The sequence below is a fragment of the Solanum verrucosum genome, unplaced genomic scaffold (assembly GCF_900185275.1).
Source record: "Solanum verrucosum unplaced genomic scaffold, falcon-dt-bn FXZP01000072.1, whole genome shotgun sequence".
NCBI lineage: Eukaryota > Viridiplantae > Streptophyta > Magnoliopsida > Solanales > Solanaceae > Solanum > Solanum verrucosum.
In genome coordinates this window covers 1,387,144-1,414,763 of record NW_026020208.1, presented here as the reverse complement: position 1 = coordinate 1,414,763, position 27,620 = coordinate 1,387,144, and the positions used below count along the sequence as shown (strand labels likewise).

Here is a 27,620-nt window from a genome sequence, read left to right as displayed (position 1 = left end):
AAGGTTGATTTAAAGAGGAAATATTTTTAAAGATTTTTTCTTGTTCTGAAGACTCGTATCTAAGGCCCCTTAGTAAAGGTGGATATATCTGGTTTGATTAATATCAAATTTTACATCGCGTAAGGCCGATTTAAGAAGGAAATGTTCCGTATTCCAATCTCAAAATTCATATTCGAACATCTAATAATTAAAAGTGAATGAATCTTATTCATCCTATCATAAACGGTGAATTTTAAAGCTACCTAACCTTCTCAGACATTTGGTCCTAAATATTGATATCATATGGTACAAATACCTAAACCTAACTGTCCTTCAATTCGAAAAAATTATATTTACTAACTTAATTTCTCTAGCCAACTAAAAATGTTCCTAACTTTTAGGAAGTTAATGATCACATAATAATATAAGCTTACAATGAATATAATGTTTTAGTGATTTTTTCAGAATTAAATGTTCATAAGCCTAAGCTAAGTGGTGGTTAGAATAGAATTCATCGATTTATCCCTTGGACTACGTTATTATTGAACCTAAAGCCTTTTATTTTCTCTCTCATTTTAATATGAAATTCACCTCATTAAGATATTATATGCATTCCTTCTTTAAAAATTTTGTAGCCTAAAGTCTGTCAGTCCTTCTCTTTGATTAGCCTTCTACCATGTCCATCAATATAATTTCTTTCTTGTGAAGAAAATTATTTCATTGGAAAATATATCCTAATCCCATAGCAGAAAAATAACTTCTTCTTTTTTTCGAAATTATTTTACTTGATACCAAATATTTTGTATATGAGACTATACAGAAAATACATTATACTATTGAATTAAGCAGGCAACAAGTTGTTAATTAAATTTGAGGGGACCCCTTTATTAATATTCATTGTTATAATTAGTTATAAATTTAATAGGTTTTCAGCAATTTGAACATTGGTTCTCGTGCTTGCCCTGTATTTTCTGATTCTGTACGTTGTATGTGATATATATCGAATTAAACACGTTTAATTTTCAATTAAATTGTGTACTTGTGTCAATGCCATAAATTAAATAAATTATTAGTTGTTTAATTCACCATTCTCATCGGTCATATGTAATTCCCCCGTCCATCGATTGATAATATGTGAGTATATATGCATCCTCTATCAACGCATAACTAACTATACATAAATCAGTTAATAAAATAATGTAACTATCCAATTGATCGTTTTGAGTACTAAAGCTTTTTTATTTCATAAAAAACTCTTCTAATAAATTTCAAATAGATATTTTGAACTATTCGTAACTATAGTTATATAACTAATGGGAGACAAACATTAATTTCTCATTGACTAAAGAGGATGGTATAATGATTAAGGCATGTCATCAATTATATAATATTATTAATGCATTGTTGAACTTAAGAAAGAAACATATTAGTTCGACCTTTTTGATTTAGCAGTACTCCAATGTTTGGATTAGTTAAATTCGACGTTAATTATTTTCTTTAATTATCATATTATGTTTCAAGTTTTGATATATTAGTATAGATAATTAAATATTAGGTGTATTGAATTATTTAAATTCCATTAAAGTTATGCTAATTGGAGGAACTAAGACCTATCCTTAGGTTTGAACTTTAGGAAATTGATTATAGAATTAGGTGAGTTTTTAGGTTTAGGCTAGACATAGAATAATATGAGTGTTAATAGACTTGTTAACTTACAAATTATGCATATATACTCGATAGATTGGAAAGGTTCGGAGGCATTGAGGAAAGGAAAAGTATTGGAGAAGTAGCTTGCTTGACTTCGGTTCTTCGGTGGAGGTAGATTATAGTTTATTCTATGTGATAGATAGATTGATAGTCATTGCGTGATATTGTGAATTTCTCTATGTACTTGGTTGTGTGGTTTGAATAATCTATGTGTTGTTTGTGATTGGTCTGAAATCATGAGACCCTGAAATTTATAATCTTGAACCTTCTCTATCGGAGTGATGCCTTGAATAAAGAAAATTTGATGAAATATTGTTAATGAAGTCAAAAGTGGTGATAATAAATGATAAATTAATGATATATTGGATCGGGTGCCACGAGCCGACACGATATTATTGGATCGGGTATCACGTTCTGACGCGATATATTGGATCGGGTGCCACGAGCCGGCACAATGTTATTGGATCGGGTGTCACGTTCCTGCACGGTAATATTAATGAAATAATATTGAATTAACTAAAATGTACTCAATCTCAAAGAACCCATTTCCCAAATGAGCGTGGTGTGGAGGCATGAGTCCTCGTGTGTGTGCTTGATATTGTGATTGATTACGTACTTACTTCCGTTGTCACTTGTTCATGTTGTTTGTTGCTTATCACCTGCTAAGTGCTATAGGTGATTTTATATTGTTACTTTATGCATATTAGTTACTATTTTGGGTCGGCCGATGATATCTACTCAGTACATGTTGCCATGTACTGAGCCCTACTTGTGTTTTTCTTTCTTTTCCTTTTGTGGAGTGCATGAGCGAGTGTACCAACGACTTGCCCTTAGCTCTAGCTAGTCTCCAGCACCTCAGGTTCCAGGGTGAGCTATTCATTCTAGCTCGTGTTGGATTCTCTCGCTCAAGGCATGATGTCCTAAGTTTTCTGACGCAAACTACTTTATTCTTTTATCTTTGTGTATTTGATACTCTTAGACTTAGTATTTGGAGATTAGATGTCCTTGATGTGATGACTTTCAGGTTTTGGGAATGACATATAGTAGACTTTAGTGGGATTTGTGTTTCTTACCTTAATAAGATTAAGCTTCCGCATTATGATTTGTATTTCGTAAGTTTAACAATTATATGTTGGGGTTTGGATTCCTTGGTTCGCCCACCTAGGAGGTTAAGTGTGGGTGCCACTCATTACTCGTTTTGGGTCGTGAAAATAATAATAATAATAAATAAAATAATAATAATAATAATAATAATATATATATATATATAGTATAAAGTAACAAACTATTAATTCAAATTAAATGCTATAGCCATAGTTTATTTTAATTGTAATTCGCAGCAAATATCTCCTTTTTTTGCCATCTGATTCGGTTTACAATTAGTCATTTTATACATTTCGGTATAAAATATATAAAATGCGTTTGTTTTTGTATAAAGAGAGAGAAAAATGTATATACAAATACAAATACATATATTTTCGTCCTATACACTTATAATTATACAAATACAGATCTTAATATACAAATTACAATGTATAAATGAATTTATACAAAACTGAACAATTTGTATAAAATTGGATGTCTGTAGCGAATTATACAAATCAAAAGCTCTATAGCAAACATAAAATTTGTTATGGAGCACAATTATGCAAACTATAGCTATAACATACAAATATGATTTTTATGTTTGCTATATGTGAAAGTTGCTCATATATATATTACTAAAAAGACCGAAAGTAAATGAAACATTCTCTTTTTAAAAAAATAAAATAAAATTCACTCATGAGCGTCCAATATTCACTTTCAAACCAACTAATTAATATTGCGAACCCCAACTAATTTGAATTCAACCCGCGAAATCCCATTAAAGAACAGTAAATTTTCTTGTTATTTTTTGCAGTGATATATAACTTTATAGCATTAATATCTCAGGCTATATGAAAATATTTTACCGTGAAATCTTGCTTTATCTGGAAATTTCTGAACATAAATATTGGAGTAATATTGTAGATTTCAGTGAATCATAATCATAAGAATAATCATAAGAATAAAAGCCTATATTTTCCTATGGTATTAAATCTTGAAATATTCTAGAAGTAAATTAATGTTTATCACCTAGTACTATTTTAACATATGTAATAATTATTTATGAATTCAATAGGTTTTCTGCAATCTGAACACTGTTTCTGCATGCATGCAATATTTGAATAATTAATTGATCATTTACTTCATTTGATAACCTAGCTACCATTTCATGTTTCACATGCTTGAATAATAATTAATTGAGCATACTAGAAGATATAGGATTAGAAATATTTTGAATAATGTAAAATTGGTCTTTGTGGTGGATGTGACGAGGGAAGCGAGATTGATGGTGATTTAGACATATGAAGAAAAAATGCATAAATGTACAATGTGAGATGTTGGCTATTGTGAGTGTGAGGAGAGACATAGGTAGGCCGAAAAAGTATTAGGTGGAGGTGATTAGATACAAAGGTGTATCTAGAATTTTGAAAGGATTGGTGCAGTGTACTATCACGAAAAAGGTGATCTAAGATATAAATTTAATCAACCGCCAATTTAACTTTATCATTGAATCTTGTTAAACTTTTAAAATTATAGATCAAAATTATTTTTTATCTATTCAAATCGTAATAATATATACACATTTGGTTTAATTATATAAGAAAATTTACAGTGCTAAAAATATTAGGAATTTTAATTTGAAAGACTTGAAAATTAAAGATTTTTGAGAGAGAAAAAATAAGATAGGTATAATGTTTAAATTTCTAACCTTACTTGGAGAGGTGCACTTAATCATCATCGCATTATATGATACTTCGAGCATGGGTTCATACATCTATATTTAACTATGTTTTAAAACATATAACACTATTGTATATAGTCTCAGGAGGGAAGCATGAGTTCACGTGAACTGGGGGAACCCTCCTAGATATGTCTCTGATTAGACAGCACATGACATACCTATAGCTTAAATATCGAGGACTGCATGACCCCGAATAGGAAGAATGTAGAGTTCGAGGATTAGGATAGACGGTTATAGGAAGTTGAACGTTGTTTAGTTTTTCTTATCAGTATTATATTATTATCATTACTCTAATACTATCTTAATATTTAATTTTATTATTTACTTGTTGTTTTGCTCCAGTTATACTAGGTTATTTGTTATTGCTACTATTCTTTTTCTCTTTTATTTTTATCATGACTTCTTCATTACTGTGATTCATTTTCATCCTTGATTTGGATATGTTTTACTTGAGTCAAGGATCTACCAAAAATAACCTCTATCTTTACATGATAGCAATAAGATTGTGTACACATGACCTTCATATGAGATTACGCTAGATATATTGTTGTTGTATATATGTAATTTGTATCGATAGTTATTCCATATTTGAAGGGATATAATTCTAAAAACTATCCGACTATGACACATTTCCTATGTAATTATAGAGATAAAAAACACACATATTTGAAATAATTCGAAATTAAATATACTTATTGAAATATCAAAGGAACAAAATAAAAATGTACTAATAATAGAGAGATCAAAAGTAAATTCATCATATTTATTTTTATAAAAACATTATAGTTCGTTGAGGGTGAGATCACACGAAATTCATATCGATTGAATCACAAAAATTTATTCATGACTTATATAGAGAAAGAATCAACTAAAAAGGAGTTGATGATTCATGTATGGCATTAAAAAAGTCGATCGCCTTTTATAAAGTGTAGATGACACTAAATAAATTGTTTAAATTATCGTGCAATGTCTTAATCAAATAGTTAGTGGCATCATCAAAGTCGATGAAAGTAAAATATGTCCTCCACTAATCTCATCATTCATGCATGCAATTCCTCTATAAATAAATGGATCTCTATTTCTTATTTCTCACTTAAGAATCGATACTCGTTTTTGAGAATTCAATCCGTTAAAGGAAAAAAAAAATACTTTTTACAAGGTTCTTTTTTCTTTCTTAGGTCTTGAATACGGAATATTGGGTGAAAAATAAAAAATCTTAGCAAATTGAATTGTACTATATATATCCATCACTTTCTAGATAGATCCTAATTTGCTTCAACTTGAAGGCAGTAAATTTTTTGTTCTTTTTTGCAGTGATATATCACTTAACAACATTAATTAATATCTACATATTCTATACATGAAAATATTTTTTTACAGTGAATCTTGCTTTATCTGGAAATTTCTGATCATAATTAATACTGTATATTTTTTGTTACATAATATTAATGGTTTTGGTATATATTAAATAAGTAACTCAATATTCACTACAACAAATATGATATATAGCTACAAAATTATTTGCTATAACATCAAATTTGTCACTAATTGTTTGCTTTTAGTGACAAAATTTACTTTTCGTGCTTAAATATATGAGACACATACTTTTAGTGACGAACCATACAATTAATCCATAGCAAAGTTTTGTCCACTAAAATTTCCCGACAAAAAATTAATTGGCGCCATTTGTTAAGTAGTGCTAGTCACGAATTTAAAGTTATCGGTGACACATTATTTCTTCACTAATAATGTATCTAATTCATGACAAATTATTTTGTCTTAAAATTTATTAATTTTTGGAGACAAAAAAATCTCATCTAAAAAAATATGTTGTTACAATATCGACAAATTAGAGTTCGTAGTTAAATATTATAAGTTTTAGCTATAAAAAATTAGATTTAATTATGACATTTATTTTCGTCACTAATAATATAAATAATTGGTGACAAAGGTTTTATTGTCTCTAATCAATCTGTGATTTAGTGACAACAAAAAAATTGTCACAAAATATGTAAGGTGTTAAATAGCGACGACTTAAAATTTGTAGTGAATAATTCAACTATTTGCTACGAAAAAAATCATAGCTAAATACAATTTTCTTGCTACAATTGTTCATAATTACAAGTGACAACTTACAAAAAGAATAATACAAGTGCTTCATAAGAAATAGATAGAGTCCATTTGTTAATTGGCGAGGAAAAATATTAAAACCAACGAATTCGATCAATTTTGTAAAAATGAAAATGTTGAATTCATCAATTTTCTTAAATTACGCAATTATAAAATGCATCATTTGAAAAATACAATCCAGGGTATAAGTACCGTGAGTGGGGTACAGTTCTACCACTAGATCGTTAATATTTGTTGGTTTAACACTTTTATTTTTTATTTGATACACAATTGATAAAGACGATAGAAAAAATAATTTCTCAAGTCTTTTTGCTAATTTTTGTGCATGTCTATTGATTTGTGATTGGTAAACTGCATAGACTAAGTAGATCTATTTGTTTCTGTCTAAAAATATGTACATATTTAATAGTAATTCCACATATGTACGTAGAACAACTATACAGAGCTAACATCGACTTACAACCTTAAACTTTGCAAAGGTGCGAAATATTTCATGAATTTCTATTAACTTTTTCCATCAGTATGAAAATTGAAATAAACTAAAAAATGAAAGCACAAATGAAAGAAATGAACCAACTAGGATTTCAAATATATTATGAAGTACAATAGTTATGGGTATCGATGTTTTTTCAAAGCAATTGATTTTCTAATCGAATTGAACCGATTATTAATTTTTTTTAATAAAATCGAAAGTTTAATTTTATATAAATTTATAATTGTATTGAATAATTTTTAAAATTTTTAAAAAATAAAATGACAGAATCATACTGAATATATTTAAAGATATTTTAAAAAATATATGGTTTAATTAAAATATATTCTACATTTGAATGAATTGTGGGTGGTAATTTCAAATAAATAATCATATAATATATTATTTCTACAGAAGTTAAATTTGAAAGAAGTGAATGAAGTTAAAAATAAAATAAAATGAGAGACAAGATAGAGTTGATCAGATGGTTATAAGCACTCCTCACTTCCTTAAGGTTGTGAGTTTGAGTCCCTAAGAAAGCATAATGTGGGAGCTTTTGTGTAGGGGTTAAAAAGATTTAGATGGGAGATAATAGGAAAATCAATCTTTTTTATAATAATAAATTTGAGAACAAAATAATTTTTGTATATAAAATATAGTCATTAGTGACGAAATTAGATTTTGTTCAACTACGAAATACATATAACTTTAGAAACAATTGATGTCGTCACTAATTGAAGTAAAAATAATTAGCGACGATATAATTTTGTCGGTAGTAATAACCTCTTTAGTGATAAAGCATACTATTAACTACAAAAAATATACTTTTTATGACAAATAAATTTGTCACAAATGTTTAAGCATTTGGGGGCGATTTTTCTTTTTGTAGTTAATATAATACTTTTAGTGACGAAGCACTAAATCGTGTTTGTATACTTTTAGCGACACACATTTAGTGACGATTGGTTGACGAATTATTTTTCGTCTCACAAGATTTTTAGTGATGAAATATAATTTATAAATAACGAAATTATTTGTCCCTGATAATCAAATTTGTTGTAGTGATTCCTGAGTCATAACAATATAAGCCTACATTTTCCTGTGGTATTAAATTTTGAAATGGTCAAGAAATTAAATGTATATCACCTACAAACTATTTTAGCATATAAATTATCAATTGCTTGACATGCTTAACAAGAGATCTTGAGTTCAAGTCCATATCTCATTATAATAACTTTTATTTTATACTTACGTACAATTATTTATCAAAAAAATTCGAATGAACCCCCTCAATTACCTCTAGATCTTTTCCCGATTCTGGTTCAAAGAAAGGTCAACACCAGGATACCTACCCCTACCTCACACTCACTATATCTATATACGTCAAAAAATTTAGTCTTTCAAAAGGGATCCATATTTAGAAATTGATCGTGTTAATTGCCTAGCTTAGGGTACTTTCAAGGCTCACACTACAACAAAAGTTCGATTGACTAAAAGAGAACTTTAGAGGAAAAAGGAGGAGACATTTAAATCAATACGACAAAAACAGTTTTTAACGATAATAAATATTCACATTAATAAAGAGTATTAAAATCATTATCAATATTAGTTAATTGTTATTAGATTCAATGTCGCTATAGGTTAGAGTGTTAAAATATAACTGTCACAAATAATTGCCTCTTAAAAAGATACATTTAGCGATAATTAAGTTATTACTATTAATTTATTAAAATTATATTATCGTTATTATTTTTTCTAATACTATTTAAAGTATGTTCTACTAGTCAAACTTACATTTTCAAAAAAGAGTGTTATTAAGTAAAATAAAAGGGAAGATGTAATTATGTCAAAATAGTTGGAAGTGTCAAAATCAAATGAACCATTAAGTCATCGTCAATATAATCTCAGTTGACGTATGGCTAATATAAAATCTTTGGTGGACCACTAACTTGATTTCCATGTATGACAAAAAAAGAAGAAGCTATCTTTATCTTATGATATGAATATTTAATTATTAACAATAATATAGCACCAAATATCTTTTAGTCATAAATGTTAAATCTTAGTTTGAATGCATTAAAATTATGAGAAATATTAGATTACGGTTTCAGATGATACTAGTCTAATATTTTGTTCGTCTCAAAAATATATATATTCGTACAACTTTTGAAAATAGAGACAAAATTTAAATGATGGCTTAAAAATGGGACAATTTGCTTAATTGTCATTTTTTTATGTTCTCGTTTAATGTCTCCTTCCAGTTTTGAGATCAGACTAATCTAGATTTGTGTTATATAATTAAAAAGGAAAAACCCTTGCTGGTGAGGTTTTTATTCTCAAGATTTAAACACAAAATCTTGAATTAAGAATGAAAAGATGTATCGTCGTAGAACAATAGTCTATATTAAACCATTTATTTTCAGTCTTGATTGGCTAATTAGATGAATAATCAATTAGAAAGTTGTCTCACGATGTAAATAAATAAGGACAAAAGGTGCCTCTATGTGTAAAGGCAACAAACATCGTTGTAATTGAAGTAGACCCATGCATGCATGCTGCATTTAATTTGCTGCTATTTATAATTTATATTGATGTATACCCTCCATCAACACTTTAAAAAAGAAAAAAACTTTTTTTGTTCGACGACGTTCCATATTTATATTAAATTTCATTAAATTTGAATTCATGATTTCATATTCGTACTCGAACATGAAACTCTGATTAAGAGTAAAAGTAAACTTACCAATTCGGACACCACAATTCTGATTAGTTATACACCATCAATACCATTTACCTTTTACTCATCTTTGGGATTTGATTTGTAAAAAAAAAACTTTTAAGAAGTACATAAAACTTCTTAAGATATGATTTTCTCTATTATAATTTACTAGTATTAAGCAAGTGATCCATCGTGATTCAAATAATCGCGTGCATTGCAATTTGCAAATAAGGGTAGAGCTAGAGGCACAAGGTGATTCATGTGAATTATCATTCCTTTTCGACGAAAAAAAATTACACTATATAAAATTAATTATTTTTTATATATATAAATCATAGAAGTTGAGTTTCCTCTTGATTTTTTTTTCATGCATTTAATTTACTGATTTCTTTATATTTTAAGCTTTTTAATAAAAATTGTGGCTTTACCATGCATGCAAATGGGAGACATAGAAATTAAAGAAACAAAAAATAATGAAAGTCTTTGGTGTGTCTTAACAATTCCAATTCATCAAAAAAAAAGGACAAGAATTCAATGTAGAAGAGTTGGAAATTGATTATGTTATTAATTTTTTTCATTTAATATTACTACTATTGATTGATGGTACAGAAGTTCCTTTATAGGCAACGAAGGCAAGTGAGATTTCATTAAGTGGAAAAATGAAGCAGGAGAAAACATATATATTAAAAATAATTATTTATTTTTATTTATTCAGTTTGAAAAATCAAGAAATAATTTATCATTTTATATCTATTTAATTGTTGCTGTTAAATACAATTCATTTCTCAATATATAAATGACTTATAATTAATAGAAATGCTTCTATTTATTATTCTTCTATTTATTACTTTTAATAGATATTACTAGTCAAACATGAACAAATAAATATAAACATAAAAAAAATACTGGCTAACATATAAATGTGTAACATTGCATAAAATATAAATGCTTTTTTGGATAGAAGCATGTAATATAAAAGTAAATAAAAATATATATGTAAAAGTAGATAATAAATGGGATTGTCTTATATTTTAATATTGCATTTTTAACAAAATAAAATAAAGTATAAAGAATGTACTTAAATTTGGCAACATTTATGCAGACAAAGTATAATGTATATACAAACCTACCAAAAATTATTATTGTATATTAAATTTAAGATCGTTATAAATAGGTATAAAATTTTGAATTCCTACTTCTTTTTTTCTTTTTTTTGTTGCCTTAGACGCATAAATGTGCGAGACAACATTGCACGTAAAATAATTCAGTAAATTAAGGGTGTGTTTCGTGTTCGGTACGAAAGAAAAAATATTTTGACTTTCCCACATTGATGGTATCCTCTTCGGTCCTTAATACATTTATCTTCGTCAGACCTTATAGCGTTCATTTCCACCACCACCACCCCCACCTTATTACCCCCACTTCTACCTTCCAATTTGTCTAGATTATATATTACAAATATTTTTTGTATAATATTTCGTATATACTGAATTCAAGAAAATAAGTAAGAAATTCACTTATTAAAGAAAAGTCTTGTGTGTTAAGCTATAGCTAAGTATGAAGCCGAGAAAGGACGGACCTCAAAGTATTATTGGATGCAACCTTACCGATCTACATTCCTACAAGAAATTCCACAGCTTAAATCCATAACATTCAAAATCACATGAGAATAACTTTACCCAATTATATTCTCTTGAAAAAATTTCATCAAAAAAAAAAATTCGAATACCACACACCGAGTATAAATATATGTGGTATGGCTAATAAATAGCATGATGTCCTATAGTATATTAGATTTCATATTAAAAATAGTAAAAGTAGAAGTAGGTGTGAATTTATAATATTTTAGGTCCAATAAATGGGAAATATATACAAGTCACCATACAAGTATTAAGCTTGGAATGTGTGACATTAAATTTGCTTGGCTTCCCAACTGCACAACCATTATATATATATATATATATTAAGAAAAAAATGTTGGAATTTGGATAATTAATTAATTTAATGCTATTTGTTGAAAATGACCTATCTATATTGTCTAGTCTATTGGTTACTTTGGGAGTATTTAATATGGTCGAAATTTATTTTTTTCATCATGATTCATGTGATTTTCATATTTCATTTGAAATTTATAATGTGTAGTGATGATGATGTTTTTGCAAGCAAAATATTTTATTAACTCGTTGGGAAATTAAGAAAACGTATTTATCTGTATTCAATATTTACGTTAAATCAACTAATTGAATTTAAAGAATTATATATAGTAATGTGAACTTATAAATATGTCACTCAATGAATATACTCTCTTCCTCCATTTTAGTTTGTTTGTCATAATTTCTTTTTTTCATTTAAAAAATTAAATCATTTTGGTACATTCTTGATTCTACCTATCTTTAGTTTAAAAACGACAAGATTCAAAAATATTCTTACTTTCTTAAACTCTGTATCAAATCAAAATCAAACAATCAAATTAAAGTAGATACTTGTATATATTTTAGGTTTATGAAACTAGCAGATTCGAAATTTTGCATTGTAAATGACGTTGTTGTTCGATCACTTCTTTGGACATATATATATATATATAATAAAGGGGAGTTTGGCCAAAAAGTTAAGTTAAACTTTGAAAAACACGTTTGATCATGAAATTATTTTCACGTTTTTCACTTCAAATTACTCACAAAAATTCAAAAATAACTCTAATTTGTATTCAGAACCAAATCATAACTCCAATTTCCAAATATACCATTTTTTTACTTTGAAAACAAAAACTATTTTTTTTAAAATAAAATAAATCACAATGGAATATGGCCAAACTGCCAATAAATGCCCTTAATGAAGTAGTTAACCTTCAGTCCAAGTTGTGTTTGGGCTGGACAGAAGCTCACAAGTTGGGCCAGTAATTCTACTCTTATGTCCAACCTCAGCCCAAGTCTTAGAGGCCCAATCTAGCCCAACATATTGAAGATCTTTTATTATTATTATTTGAAAAAATTACATAATTAAACCTACTTAACTATCATATATACATATTTTCCCTATAATTTAAAAATATCATTCATAATACCACTTTTGAATAATTATAACATATTTTTTAAAAAGTTTAATCACATACACAAATCTCTTAATTATGGCATTGAATAATTATCTTAAAATTCAAATTCCTTAATTAAAGCTAAATTAACAAATGTCCCCCAAACTCCTATGCCAACAGTATATTCCCCCCCCCCCCCGCCAACCCCCCACGTTCTCCATCACCTCTACCTACTCTATCTTCCTTCATCCTCAATCTCCCATCCCAAGTTCATCTCCCCATTCTCTTTCTTTCTTTCTTCTCTCTCATAGATCTTCTTCACTAAACCATCAGAAACTAAAATGAAGATTTTTATCTCATTTTTCTACTGTGAAGATTTTTTAAAAAGAAGTTATCTGAAGAGTTCAACGGAAGAGAAAGGCAAAACGAGGTAAGGTATGTTGAGACGAGAGTGATAAAGGTAAGAGAATATCGCAACAAAAGCTGTAGAAAAGGAAGGATAATTGTAGAGGATGGGATTTCAAATTTTGTCTTTCGATGCTTTCACTAATGCTTTCAATGCTGGATTGTTAGAACAGAGAAAATGAAGTTGAAAGATAAGAATCAGAGCCATATAAGCGTTGGATTTTAGTTCTAAACTTTGTGAGTTTACGATGAATTTGTAGAGATATAGTGTTTGCTAGACGTACCTAAATGGTCTATGTTTTTATCCTTAATCTATGTATCTCCCTTTCTTCTACGTGTATATCCTTATTCTATTTATTTAAAAGATTAATATCGAATAATTAGATACATGCTCCAGATATATAACAAGTATATAACATATACACATAATTAAATTAGATGCACGAATTAAATACATAGTGCAAGATACACATTGTTCTTTAAACATGAAGAATTGAAGAAAAAAAAAATTAAAAAAAATATCGAATTTCTGAAAAAAGTTGCTCACTTTGTTATTGCTGGAAGATAAATGGAAGAAATTAATATACGTATATAACAGATACACCTAATGAAATCATTTAATGAAATTAAATGCATAAATCAGATACGTAGTGGGGGGACACACATTGTTCTCTAAACATGAAAAATTGAAAAAAAAAATCACAAAATTCAAAAATTCAAAAATTCAAATTCAAATTTCTGAAAAATGTTATTCACTTTATTGTTGCTAGAAAACAAATGGAAGAAATTAAATTATTATTTTTAAAAAAAAAATAGAAGTTGTTAAAGTACACTCAAAAGTTGTGGGATATAATAAATACTCAAAAGTTATAAGAGTAATTATACTCAAAAGAAATTATTATTTGGATTTTTTAGGAAAGCTGGTAATAGTTAAAATGGAAGAATCATTCAAATCTGTTTTGTTTGTTAATTTTTCATAAGTTACTCCTTTAATTAAGGAAATGAGTTACAACATTTATTTCAGAAGTATTAAATCATGTATCTCGACCTTTTTAAACCTGATGTATACATGTATCTAACAGGTTGTGATACATGTATTCCATAGCCGAAAATGATATAGAAAGTAATATAAAAAATTATCGGATTCCTAGCAATTAGGATCTAAACTAATGGGATTTATGTAGTTTGTCCTTATTATTTACTGTATAGTTATTTGTATTGTACTTGGGGATTGTTTGGTAGCTAGTTTGTAAATGAGTTAAGCAGATATTACTAACTACAACAATAAATCATAGTACATAGATAGACACTCAAATTTAGCCTCAATTGACAAGTAAACATTCTAATTTTGAAAGCAGTGGCAGAGTTCGAATTTTACTACGGGGGTTCAAAATATGAAGAAGTACACACACAAAAAAGTCAAAGGGAGTTCAACATCTACTATATATACATAAAAATTAATTTAAACCATATATAAACAGTGTAAATTTTCACCGAAGGGGTAACCCCTAGACCATTACTAGCTCCGTCCTTGTTTGAGAGTGCACATCTAACCACATCAACTCATCCCATACTGTGTTTTCGTGGACACCTAATGCTGACGTGATACATAAAATTTGGACGTTTCTAGATGATCATTTTGTAAATTGGAGTGTTCAGTTGTTACTGTGGATACAAGTTGAGGTATCTAGATGTGCATACTCAAAGTTAGAATATTTACTTTTTCAATTGAGACCAAATTTAAGTGTCCGTTTTTAAATGATCCAAACTCCTTACATGATCCTTCCTTACATTACATCTAAATAAGAAAATATATAAAACAAAAGAAAAAAAAGTGAATAGTATAAATTAAGGAACACAAATTCTAGTTTTTTTCTCTCAAAACACCAAGTTTTTGAGTACAATTAAATTTCACCTTTGTGTTTGACATCTCTAGCCCCTCCTATAAATTTCATCTTCCATATTTCTTAAATCAACATTTCTATGTTCCCACCCTCTACATTTACTTACTTTCTACCCCTTTCTTGCCTTTCTCTTCAACTATGATATATGCAAAATGTCATTGTTTTTTTTTTTGGGTGCATTTTGAACTTGACATTATTTTTTTTTGTTTGCAACACATTAAACCACTTCTAGGGCTGTTGGTGTGTGATTGCTTTCAACAGATTTAGCCTTGTGTTTAGTTGCTCGCGATGATCTCAACGTGGATGGAGAACTAGATTTTGGAGAGGAAGTCGATTTAGGCTTCCTCCGTTTATGTTTCTTAGGAGGACTATTAGTAACATCTGAAGTTTTCATCTTAGCTGTTGTTAGTTGCCTCGTCGTCTCACCACAACCTATCAAAAAGAGTGCATACGTTGAAATAAAAAATACAAGTAGTATAGTGGCAAGTGGTTCAACTGAATTCGTTGCTTTTAACTATGTGTCATAAGAATTGTGGTAAAGTGTGTCTTCATGGAGAGTTTAATGTAGATTGAGTTGTAGAGTCTTGTGGTATGAATGCATAAGTAGGTACAAAGGAGGTCATAAGCGTCTATATAGTAAAATCAATTTTCAATGGGATAAAAAGGGAAACTGTTCATAACATAAACATGAAGTAGAAGAACCTGGATTTCAAAAGAACAAATTTAATATTCGCTGACTCTTAATTCTCTTATTAGGGATACTATACATGATCTAAAGTTACAAATAATATGATAAAATAAGGGTTGATTTCTCAATTTTTACAATTTATAATTATTATGTTGGAAATTCATTATTTTTCTTGATTCTCAATTTTTCAACAAAGAAAGTAATTTTTTTGAGATAATAACTATTAGTTGAATGATCATTTAAGAAAATTCAACTCAATTAAATAATAAAGGGGTTTCAAGCAATCATTTAGTTTCTAGAGATACAAAATACGCTAGATGATTTCTTCACGTCAATCTAAGTTTTGATAGACAAAGTTACTTAATACATGTATTGATGGGAGGTAACATGTACTCGGTAAAGTAGTCAAGTGGCCTAAAAACTAGTTCGAACACCACCGTTATATATTAAAAATGAAAGACCTATATAGATTTTTGGTGTGCAAAAGGAAAAAGGATGTTAAACAAGACTAACCTTGAGATGACCATGGAGTAATAGCAGAACCAGAGTTACCACTAGAAGTTACTGAAAATTCAGGTCCTGCCTTGAATGATTTCATCTTCAATTCAAAAAATCAAACAAAAAATGTTAGGCATATGGAAAGGCCTTCATATAAAATAATGAATTGCTAAGATTCAATAGGAAAAATACTCAATCGCATATGATGTTTACACCAAACTAAACTTAAGAGTTACAAAAGAAAGTTAGCTCATTGGTCGAAGCATCGCATGTTCATGCAGAATCTGAGGAAGGGTTGCATCCAAGGAGCATAATGTAGACAACCAATTCTGATGCAAGCATTAGTTGTTGATTCTATAGCTCGTTACACAAAAAAAGACAACTTTAAGAGTTGCAAACTAAGTAAAAATAAAAAGAGGTTAACTCAAACACAAAGCATCATGCGTTCATGCAGGAATTGGGGGAAGGGTCGCAACTTGCACCCGAAATATTAGTGATTGATTCCACAATTCGATCCATGACCACACGAGACAACTTTAAGAGATACAAACTAAGGTAAAATACATAATATCTTACATTTCTCAGTTTTATGCGAACATCGAGTGCGAATAAATTTTTTACCAAGATAACATACCCAAGTAGGTGCACCTCCAGAGGGACCTTCCCAACCAATATGTGCCACATGTTTAACATCAGTTGGACCTCCAATCTCCAACTCCCTATCCTTAACAACTGTAAATTTACAAAATCATTTTTTTTTACACTTTTACCCTCAGACCAAATATCAAGAAAACATACAATTCCAAAAAAAGGGAAAAAGAGGTTACCAAAAATATTTGAGATATATTTGTAAATCCCCTTCACTTTGGTTGCCATTGTATATAATGTAAAAGCCCAAAAAGCCAATAATACTTTGCTCAGAAATGTTAGAAGGACCACACCAATGGGAAATACTAATTCCTTTGCCTAAACCAAAAAAAAAATAATACAAAATTAGAAAATTTATACCCTTTTCAATTTCTCGTGTGTAGTGCAAAATTGAACGTTCAGAATGTAAACAAGTAAACATACAAAAAAGTCAAAAAAATTCATTATATACGTAAAGAATAATTTTGACCTTATATATAGAGTGAAGCCTTGTAATGCCCCCTTACTCTGCCCTTGATTTGGGTAGGGGTAGAGCTATATGATTCAATTGAATCCCTTTTATCAGAAATTACACTTTAAAAATGGGTAAAATAAAATCTTTTGTCACAAGGAATCTTTTAACGTAACAAAAAAAGTAAGTTCAAAAATTGCTTTAGGTCATACGTTTGAATTCCAATGATCACATTTTTGCATTTTTTTCTCAAATGCATTGGGAGAAGAGAATTCTTGATTGACAACATTAACAACACCTTAATCTCAAACAAATCAGAAAAAATCTTGATTGAGAAAAGAAACAAAATAAAAATGAAAAGAAGAAATGGAATTGAATAACATAATAATTATATTAATACCTTTTCAGATAAATGCACAAGCCATGCATAGAAAAAAAAAGGAGATATATGAAAAAGGTTAATAAACTTTTTCTATCTCCTTCTAATTATAATATTCCCCATTAATGTCCTCCTTCAACTATTTTTTTGTGTGTATATATTTATGCATGCAAAAAAACATGCATATATGAAAGAACAAACAAATGAGGAAATCAAGAAATTATATATATGAGGGCAAATATGCCCAAAAGGACCTTTAATTTGTTTTCTCTTCTTCTTTTTTCTCTCTATTTGTTGTTTGAATGTGGGAATTGTTTAGTTTGGGTAATAATATAAAAAAAAAATTAAGGATGGAAAATTAGAGAGGAATAGAAAGAGAGAAAAATAAAAGAAAAAGATGAAATAGAAGTAGAGGTGGACAACTACCAATTAAAATTGTCTAAAAAGGTAAGGTTGAGACTTAAGAGGTTAGCTTACAAAGAACATGGACATGAGACACAAAAATACACATTATTATATAGTACAAGTTGTAATTTTTTTGTTTTTCCATAATGGTGGTGTTGGGAGACTAATTTTGTTGCACTTCAAAATAATATATATATATATTCTTTGTCCCAATTTATATAATATATTCAAAATTCAAGAGTTGGTGTGGTTTTAATAGAGATATATATATATATATATATTGTTCCAATTAATTAGTATTCATGATTTATAGTACTTCTTGCTTGGTTCTTAAATGTGTATTTTATTTTTAAAAACTTAAAATTATTAATATCCAAAATTTAGGAACAAAATCAAGACATTTAACTCTAGAAAATCGAATTGTGGCACAAAAATTGAGACAGAGAAAGTATTTTATTTATTTCAATTTATATGACATCAATTCTTTTTTTGTTTTTTTTTTCTGAAAAAGAATGTCATTTCTATATTTAAAAACAATTTAGTTTTAAAATTCTCAAGAAAAAATAGTGAAAACTAGAAAGAAATTACGAAACTTTTTTGTTACCTATTACTCTCTTTTGTCTCAATATATCTAATATGCTTTCCTTTTAGTCTTTTTTTTAAAAAAAAAAATATTTTTATATTTAGTGACAATTTAACTTTAAAATGTTCATAGTTACCTTAATGATATGATTTATAGCAACACAAATATCTGTGACTTGTTTAGAATATGAGTTTCAAAAGTAATTTTTTTATTAAAATTCTATATCAAATGAAATAACATCATATAAATTGAAACATCATTAAAGAGTACTTTTTGTCCGTACAAAAAATAAAGGTAGGTGATACATAAATATTTAATCAACTTCTATTTTGACCTTTAAGGAAATTAATATTTTTTATATAATAATTGTCAACCTTAGAAATTTTTATGGGCAAGTTACACATTTGATCGGTCAGCTAAATATAATTATATTTGCTAACTATATATATCATAAATATATATTTGCTAGCTATTATTTTGATAGACAACGTATCACATTAAAGTCAAGAGTAAAGACTATTTCCAAGTCCAAAAAGTCTTTGTATACCTAATTTAATTATCTATTATTTAAATTTAGCTGTATATTTCTATGTGATGTTTCATTATCCTAAGACCGATGAATAGACAGGGGATGGACAGTCCTTGGAGCCGTACCCCCAAGAAGAAGATCAAGGGAATCTCTACCATCAGGCTTCGAATCTGAGGTTGAGGTCTAGCCTCTCTTTTCAATGGAAGTTGAGCTCGTCGGATCTGCTGCCCGTGACGTGAGTGATCCTTAACCCTGCCCCCTCTTATTGCTATTTGTGACGTCGAGTGCTTAAGTAAGATCAGCAGTCTAGTGCAGTCAGCTAAGCAATTTTTTTTTGTTTGTCTACTCTTTCATTCGATGTCTAGTATCTACTTTTGAGTAACTAAATATACCAAAAAACTTTACTTTGAAGGTAAAACACTTTCTACCAAATATGATTACATTCCTAACGTTAGTGATGATTTTTTAATCTTTTCTATTATGTAATCTAATATCCTTTTCTATGAAGATAATCAAACCGATTATTGTGTTCGAATTCTATACAGTTTTCATAGGATCCTCTTATCTATTCCTTCTCTGAGCTCTGATTATGAAAGAGATAATCGAGAAACAAGTATTAGCAACAACTAATTTTATTACAAGACAAACTCATGATATTTGTCTTACATTATACTTAAAAGTGGAAACTTTTTATGCAAATTCAAATTAATCAGGCCTCAAAACACAAGTCACCCGGTCGCTAAGGGATGATATTCATTGGTCCCCAAGTCATTGGTAAATTCCACTTTCATGTAGAAAATATGCTATACAATTTTGACTATCTATTAAACTATTGAATCGTTGAGTATGGAATAACAATACAAACTTAACATAACACGTGAAAAAATAAAGCACGTATACCTCCTCCCGGGAGCGTGCTACCTGCTCGACGAAATGCCTCAGTAAGATGAAATGCTACTAGCTTGCCCTGTATGTCTCAAATAGCTCCCAATAGTCCCTATTACAATGGGCTTTTCATCTTTGAGCTCTTCTACTGTCAATGCTCCTAAAATTGGTCTATCGATAAGCCCTACGCGTTTCTCTGAAGGTGAATTTCCGACAGAACCAACACTGTTTTTAGAATTTGGCGTGTCGTCTTGAGAACATTCAACTAACCAGCTCGAGAGACTAGCATCAACTGCGATTACATTCTCCTGACACTTCAAACTAGGCTCGTCTTTTGCACGATTATATGTGGTGCTACAATCAAGAAGATTTGTATCAATGTTCTCCTTCTCCTCTTGTTGATTCAATAGTGATGGAGGCGTTGTAATGCCGGTGTCTTTCAATAGACATGGATTTCGAATTGGATTCAACACTGATAATCTATGTTGCTCGGACTCTTCAAAACTGTTGTCACACCCGTTTTGAAAATGCACTACTTCTTGAGGATCCGTGACAAGTCTGTCAGCATTTTTGAAACGTCTGAGCAACATAGGTTTCAATGGGCTATTGACCTCCTCCTTGTCACACATGATTTCGGGGATGGGATTATTTCCATTCCGAGTGGAGTCGTCTATGGAGAGTGAAAATAATGACTCGTAAGACGACTCTTCAAGAATCATTTCATTTCCATCATTACTGTTAGCTTCATCTTCGAGATCAATATCTTCGAATTCATCATTGCTGTTTCTGCAGCAATGATATCGATGATTTTGAGGATAAGATATATAACTTGACACACTTGAATTTGAAACCTCGTCCACTTCTTCTTCTTCTTCTCCGTTATGTTTCTGCAAATTACTCAGATATTCTGAGCAATTTGCAGAAACTTGATTTGATAGTAAGCCCTCATCATTTTCGCGTCTCTCGAGCAAATTCTTTATATTGCTTTTATTCAACTCTTCTTCTTCCTCCTCGTCCCTGTTTTTTCGAAGAATTTGAGTGAACAAAAACAACAGACAAAATTGAATAATAATAATAATAAAAAAAACTTACTTGGATTCTTCAAACAGGTTAATGGAGTTCACAATCTTGTGTCGAGCTTCTTCCTTCTTAGCATTAATGGCGTCTACATAAGCTTCGCCATTCTCTTCGAACTCGAGTAAATTCTCTCTGCTAATTATACCCCTGTTTTTTAACAGATCTGAGATAAACGAATAAAACACAAAATTGCATTTTCTTATTTTTGAAAAAATAAATAAAAAATCGTACTTTGATTCTTCGATGAGGTTAATGGATTTCACAATCTCGTCGTGGTGATCAACTTCTTCTGCTATACCATTAATGGCTACAAAATCTTCACCTTTTTCGCGAGTCTCGAGCAAATCCTTTAGAAAATAACACAAGAAGTTAATCAAACTCAAAATTCAAACACAACTAACTAATGGGGTCGTTTTAGTTAAAGTCAATGTGAGCACGCGAGTGTGTGCCTAACACCTTCCCCTCAGTTAACTGAATCTCCTTATCGGATTTTTAGTTGTTTACTAGAAGAATCTATTTGACTGCGCTTAATATCTTCCTCTCGGTCAACTGAATCAAAGGACGACCCTTCAACCATGATAAATAGTGATTATTACGACGTACCTGGAGAGCTTGAGGAGAGATACTATTGATCTTGTTACTGCTATTACTACTTGGCTTTTTTGTGATGATTTTCTTGTGATTGGAATTAGTACGAAAACAACATGTAAAACACTTCATTTTTTCTTTATGGTTGGGTTCTTCAATGGAAAAAAATTATGACTATGATGATGATTGATGGGGAATTGTGATAAAAGAAAAAAAAACAGGGGAAAAGATGGAGTATTTTGGGGGACACAACGGTTTGAAAAGAAAGTTACCGTTGGTTTTGTCAGTTAGCACTGAGTTTTGATAAATAATAAGCACACTTATCTTTTAATGATTTTGTGGTTATCTACACTACTCCTTGCTCCGTCTCAAAATAAATGTCTGTTTTAGAAATAGCATAACAAAATTGTTATAAAATATTATTTTGGTTTTTCAAGTTTCATGTCTGAACTATTATAATTATTTATCAAAATACATCTCAATTATCAGTTGTTCTCTTTTCCTATCTGAAATATTACCATGTTCACGTTGGAAAATACAACAATTTATAGTTGATGTGTAATTTGATAAATAATTGGTGGTAGTTCAGACATGAAACTTGAAAAAAATGTTAATTTAGTCAAATAAATACTTAATAAATACTCTCTTAAAATTGTATTAGATCAACATGAGTTAAGTAATATAAGACGGGGGAGTAATTGTTTTCAATTATATCCTTATATTTAAGAACTTCTTCTTACCTTTATTAATTTTCTTAATGAACGTGAAATGAATTACAATGACACTTATTTTGAGACAGGAAGTAAGTAGTAAGTACTAAAACCTTTGTTCCTTTTTTTTTCTTGCTTTCTATTCGATGGACTGTCCGGTACTTGTTTAGAAACTTAGTGGAGTAAAAATCACTTCCTATTGTTAAAGGCGATTTAATTTTTAAAATTCAAACTAGAAATAACTTGAAACTTCTAGTTAAGGAATAGATTTCAGTCTCTAATAGTTAAACTTTTTTTCTTTACTTAAACCACTAGAGTTATGTCCCCTTTATAATTTGAATGTTAATTTCATTCATATATGTTGGACAATTTTACAAGTTTCTTGTTTATTTTTTAATTCTAAAATTACGAAGAGTTTAGACCAAACTATATTTTTGGCTTAAATGATCAATAAAAAAGAAGGGGTGAAGCATTCTTTCTTCGTGCTAGTATCTACTTAGGACGTGATCAAACTATCTTAAACGATTTCCTTTTATTTTTGAGCAAATTTTAGGAATAACAAACATAAAATTCATATTAGCGCTCTATGTTTGCTATGGAACATCTGATTTGTATAAATCACAGGCATCTTATTCGCAGACATCTGATTTGTATAAAATCTGCAGCGGTTGTATATGTATATCGATTAGACAATTGTGTATATGGAACTGCTATGTATGTGTATCAATGATTGTGTTTGTATATCTACATAAAATTTGAATTTGTATACAATTGAATTGAGTTAAAACATGTGTATTTGTATATAAAATATTTCTCTCTCGCTTTGTACAAACACAAATTATACATTGTATTTTGTATAATCTGTGTTTGTATAAAACGAGAAAGAGAGAAGAACAAAAGAGAAGTGGGTAGGGGAAGATTTGTATTAGTATAATTATATGTGTATAGGACGAAGAGATATGTATTTGTATTTGTATACAGTTTTCTCTCGCTTTATACAAACACAAACACAAACACAACTTATACATTTGTGTTTGTATAAAGTGAGAGAGGCGAGCGAGATTCAAGGGAGAGAGACGAATGGCAAAAAGTTTATTGCAAATTAGAATTAAATAAAACTATAGCTATACCATTTATTTTGAATTAATAATTTGCTATAATGTACAATTTCCCCTTTATTTTATCATATATATCAACGCCCTTTGTCACATCATTTCTCACATTCTTTTATACGTCAAAACTTGTCCAATCTTGTACGATCACACATAAATTCGTAAGCATCCACATTTCCGTCTTAGCATAGCTCAAATTCGTTGTCATGACCATATGCATTGGGAAGTCAATAAGTCTTTTCAACATTTTTCTTCTATGACAGTGGTGTCCTAATCAGCTTGTATGTACCTCAACTAATTTCACGAGATAATTACTACCTCCAGCAGTTTGTAACTTGGAAGACTGGAATATTAATTGAACAATCTTACAAGCCCATTCAAACATTGAAACCACTTCCAGCATACCAATTAAAAGTGTAGTCGAAAGCGAATTAAAGTATCCAGAAAAAGAGCATGGAAAATTACAGTCATCATAGATGTGAAACAACTAAAAGGATAGCTTAGTGCACAAACCATCGCCGTCCACACAGGATTGGAAAAAGGACTGCCCCCAAAGGTATGTCAGGCAGCTTACCTTAATTGAGGCTGATTTCATAACTCAAACTCGTGGTCACGCGTTGCTCTAGCGCAACCCCCAACCCCACCCCCAAATAATGCCAATAGAGGGGGTATCAGTTGCAACCCCAGAAGGAAATCCTGGAGAAATTAACAGCTCTTTTGTTTCAATTTTCCATCTCAAATTACATGTCTGTCTACTCACAAATTTTCTGGCTATCAATTACTCAAAGGCTGAGGTGTTGCTTTGAGCCTTTGACTCCCTCAAGATGGCTGTTATGAATAAACTTAAATATGCTAAACACAGACCATTCTTCTCTATCCCTTCCGTCGTCTAGCAGTGGAAGTAACTCAATGGTTTTGAAAAATCATGAAATGCTTAACTGACTCAAATGATCCAGGAGTTTAGCATGATTACTGAGAGGATTACATGTTAGGTAAACTCTTTCAGTCCACATATTAAAATTCTCCTCTTTCAAAGAGTTGATTTCACATCCTAGTTACTAGAAAAAAACTATATCTCACTCTAAATTGTCTTTCTTATGGTTGATACTGTAAGTCTGAAGCTTCCACATTATGTTGAAAAGCAGATGACCAGTAGTATCGTTTTCCTTCTGTCGGGCAAAAATTAGATTCCTAGTCACATTACACAGATTATGCTAAACTCTTATCCTCTCCCTTCTAAAGAAATTTGATCCTTTGTTCTCCAAACCTCACCTTGTCTAACCAGTTAATGCACTACTATTCACCTTCATAAACATAATAGCAGCAGAATGACAGCATACTTGAACCTTATGCACCATTACGTTGACCCCCATGAAGTCTAGAATCACAAGCTGCAGTTACTCTGCTATGCAACATACTAAACCACCAAAGATCGTACTACCATCATGTTCAAGCAATCCAAATCTTTGGTCTACTCCCATATCAATTGAGCTGGGATATCATAACTTACTTGCAGCTAACATACAACTCATATACTGTATTAGACATGAGTATATACTTCAGTTTATTGATGTATTGTCCATTTGTCACCAAATAGAACTCGATTAATATCGAAGAAAATCATGGGTACTTCTGGTCTAAGTTAAGAAGGAATGTGGGTGCATGAGGTAGGTTTTAAGCCATTATTCCACTATTTCTAAAGCTCCTAATCATCATCGTCATAGGAAGTGTATGTGGTCCAACTATCTCATCAACAGAATATTGGTGAACCTCGAGCAACATCACCCTAAAAGCCAATTTAAGACTATCTGGGATATTACAAGAGGGATGTAATGGCCGGGTTCGACACCTCTGTGGTTGACACAATAACTAACCTCATCTGACCATGCTTTTTTGTCCACAAAAGCTCATAGAAGACGAAAAAATGATCCTAGTGAGTGCTAATCAGTAATCACCAGCATTTCAACTTATTAACCTGTAAAGCTTTAACTATTTCACTACTGAGCTAGCTGGTTTTTCATCCTATCTTATAACCAACAAACTGTTGTTTCAGCTTTGAAACTAGTCAATAATAGCCCCATCCCTCTACCCTTCTCAACTAAAACACACGACTTGGTCTATTCGAGCTTGTGATGTGCGCCTAGCCATCTATCACACGTCCCGAACTGTACTACCTTTTGCCATTGAAATTTGAACCAAAGTTCGGGTAGACTAATTTCTCCATCATATATCCACATAAAACAGCATGAGAAAATGCAGGAACTCAAAACTTGATAAACGCCAGAACAGTAAACAAAACAGAGAGAGTGATACAAAATACGTGCAAATTGTTAAGTGCAATGTGTAATCCCTTTTCAAAGCTTCAATTAAAACATAAGTGCTCCATATAAATCACATAATCTATCCATCTCGAAAAAAGCTAAAAACTTTTCCGTCAACTATTTAGGTTCGAAATTAAGCTAGCTGACATGTAGTATAAGCTGTTACAGATCTCTTACCTAATGATAGAAGCCAAATCATTCAGCCAGTAATACTACATTGCTATCACTTCCAACCTGAAGGCCAATAAGCATGAATACCATACCCGGTCTTCCAGTTATCGAGCTGAATCACCTTCTTAACAGCCCAGAACGAAACGAACAACGCAAAAAGCATCACCACCCTCTGCACAGTCCTACTCTTTAGACGAACAAGAACATTAGTCATAAAAGCCAATAACAATCCAACAATCGTGTACAAAAACCCAACAGCGAATCCTTCCGCTCCCAATTGCATCCCTGATCCTTGATAAAAGAAAACCAACTTCCCTGGATCCTCTCTATCCATCATAAACATAGGCATTTTCCTAATTATATTATGCATTGCACCTGAAACACTGAAAAAGTAAACGAATATCGATCCCGCCATCCATACATGTTTATCGTGCAAAAGGGTACCTCCAGAAAGTACCCTTTTCACCAAAAATGGACTCAAAACCAATCCTGCAGCAATAATAACCGCAATCTGCTTCTTTGAAATCATCGGTGGTCGATGAATAGGACCTACAGTAAGCTTAGTCTTTGCTTCAACAAACTCAGCCATTGATTCAGCAAGCCTGGCGAGATCAGACCCATCCATTTGAATCGAATCTTTTTTCAGATCAGTAGCTGAAGGTGGGATTAAACGTAAATGGGGTAAAGAATTAACCCCAAATAGCGCAAATGAAGCTTGCGAGTCCCCAAATTCAATAGTAAAATAGAAGATCTTGTTGTTATCTGGGTTATTAGCGAGGAAAGAGGAGGATAAAAGGGAGAACTCATTTTTTAGAGTAGGGAGTGAAAGTTCGGGTTTTGAATGGAGTTGTTTAGCGTCAAAGAAAATGAGAAATGAAAAGGGTCGTGGGGATTTAGCTGAGAGGATTCGACGGAGAAGATGATCGGAGAGATGGATAACTCCGGTGGGAGATTGAGATCGGAGATTGATTAGCTCCGGGAGAAGGTCCTCATCGGAGGAAGAGGAAAAGGAGTTGTTGAGGGGCACAAGGACTAGAAGAATGGCGATGAGTGTTAGGGTTTTGGAGATCGCCATTGTAGCTGCGAAGATTGAGGAGATTTGGTTACAGAGGAAAAAGGGATTTTTTTTTGTGTAAGAAGGGAGAAGACTCGAGTCCACTGATGGACTTCGGGTCGGGTCGGGTCTCTATCTGACTAGGATGGTTTGTAGTGTCAGAGTAACCAATAGATTGGTGACACGTAAGAAGGGTGGGTCCGGAATCATCAAAGGAAAGGAAAAACCTATATCAATATATCTTACGTGGCACAAATTTGAATTAGACGATTTCGTAAAAGTATCAAAAGCGATAATAAAACTTAAATATATATTTTTGTATGGATCAAAATGCGTATTTGTTATTT

General features: G+C 30.5%; 3 protein-coding genes across 3 annotated transcripts; all 3 read right to left on the bottom strand.

The window, feature by feature from the left end:
* Positions 1 to 15,391: 15,391 nt before the first annotated feature.
* Positions 15,392 to 17,891, bottom strand: LOC125830277 (CRIB domain-containing protein RIC11-like). The gene is made up of 5 exons (XM_049509492.1): positions 17,860 to 17,891; positions 17,188 to 17,326; positions 16,995 to 17,092; positions 16,376 to 16,460; positions 15,392 to 15,606 (listed from the first exon to the last, which is right to left on the bottom strand). The coding sequence occupies exons 2-5, from the start codon at positions 17,234 to 17,236 to the stop codon at positions 15,392 to 15,394; spliced, it is 447 nt and encodes a 148-aa protein (XP_049365449.1). The 5' UTR covers positions 17,237 to 17,326; positions 17,860 to 17,891.
* Positions 17,892 to 20,293: 2,402 nt separating this feature from the next.
* LOC125830285 (uncharacterized) lies at positions 20,294 to 22,087 on the bottom strand. Its single transcript, XM_049509501.1, has 4 exons — positions 21,921 to 22,087; positions 21,549 to 21,664; positions 21,333 to 21,464; positions 20,294 to 21,257 (listed from the first exon to the last, which is right to left on the bottom strand). The coding sequence occupies exons 1-4, from the start codon at positions 22,035 to 22,037 to the stop codon at positions 20,294 to 20,296; spliced, it is 1,329 nt and encodes a 442-aa protein (XP_049365458.1). The 5' UTR covers positions 22,038 to 22,087.
* A 3,929-nt stretch (positions 22,088 to 26,016) lies between these two features.
* On the bottom strand, positions 26,017 to 27,340 carry LOC125830264 (probable dolichyl-diphosphooligosaccharide--protein glycosyltransferase subunit 3B). Its single transcript, XM_049509478.1, has one exon. The coding sequence runs from the start codon at positions 27,292 to 27,294 to the stop codon at positions 26,272 to 26,274; it is 1,023 nt and encodes a 340-aa protein (XP_049365435.1). The 5' UTR covers positions 27,295 to 27,340; the 3' UTR covers positions 26,017 to 26,271.
* Between the last annotated feature and the right edge of the window lie 280 nt (positions 27,341 to 27,620).

Excerpts from the sequence above, each read along its gene's own strand:
- LOC125830264 (XM_049509478.1), bottom strand. The coding sequence starts at position 27,294 with ATGGCGATCTCCAAAACCCTAACACTCATCGCCATTCTTCTAGTCCTT.
- LOC125830285 (XM_049509501.1), bottom strand. The coding sequence starts at position 22,037 with ATGAAGTGTTTTACATGTTGTTTTCGTACTAATTCCAATCACAAGAAA. Across the intron at positions 21,465-21,548 it reads AACCTCATCGAAGAATCAAA|GGGTATAATTAGCAGAGAGA; the intron begins GTACGATTTTTT and ends GTTAAAAAACAG. Across the intron at positions 21,258-21,332 it reads AACCTGTTTGAAGAATCCAA|GGACGAGGAGGAAGAAGAAG; the intron begins GTAAGTTTTTTT and ends TCGAAAAAACAG.
- LOC125830277 (XM_049509492.1), bottom strand. The coding sequence starts at position 17,236 with ATGGCAACCAAAGTGAAGGGGATTTACAAATATATCTCAAATATTTTT. Across the intron at positions 17,093-17,187 it reads ATATATCTCAAATATTTTTG|TTGTTAAGGATAGGGAGTTG; the intron begins GTAACCTCTTTT and ends GTAAATTTACAG. Across the intron at positions 15,607-16,375 it reads TACTCCATGGTCATCTCAAG|GTTGTGGTGAGACGACGAGG; the intron begins GTTAGTCTTGTT and ends TCTTTTTGATAG.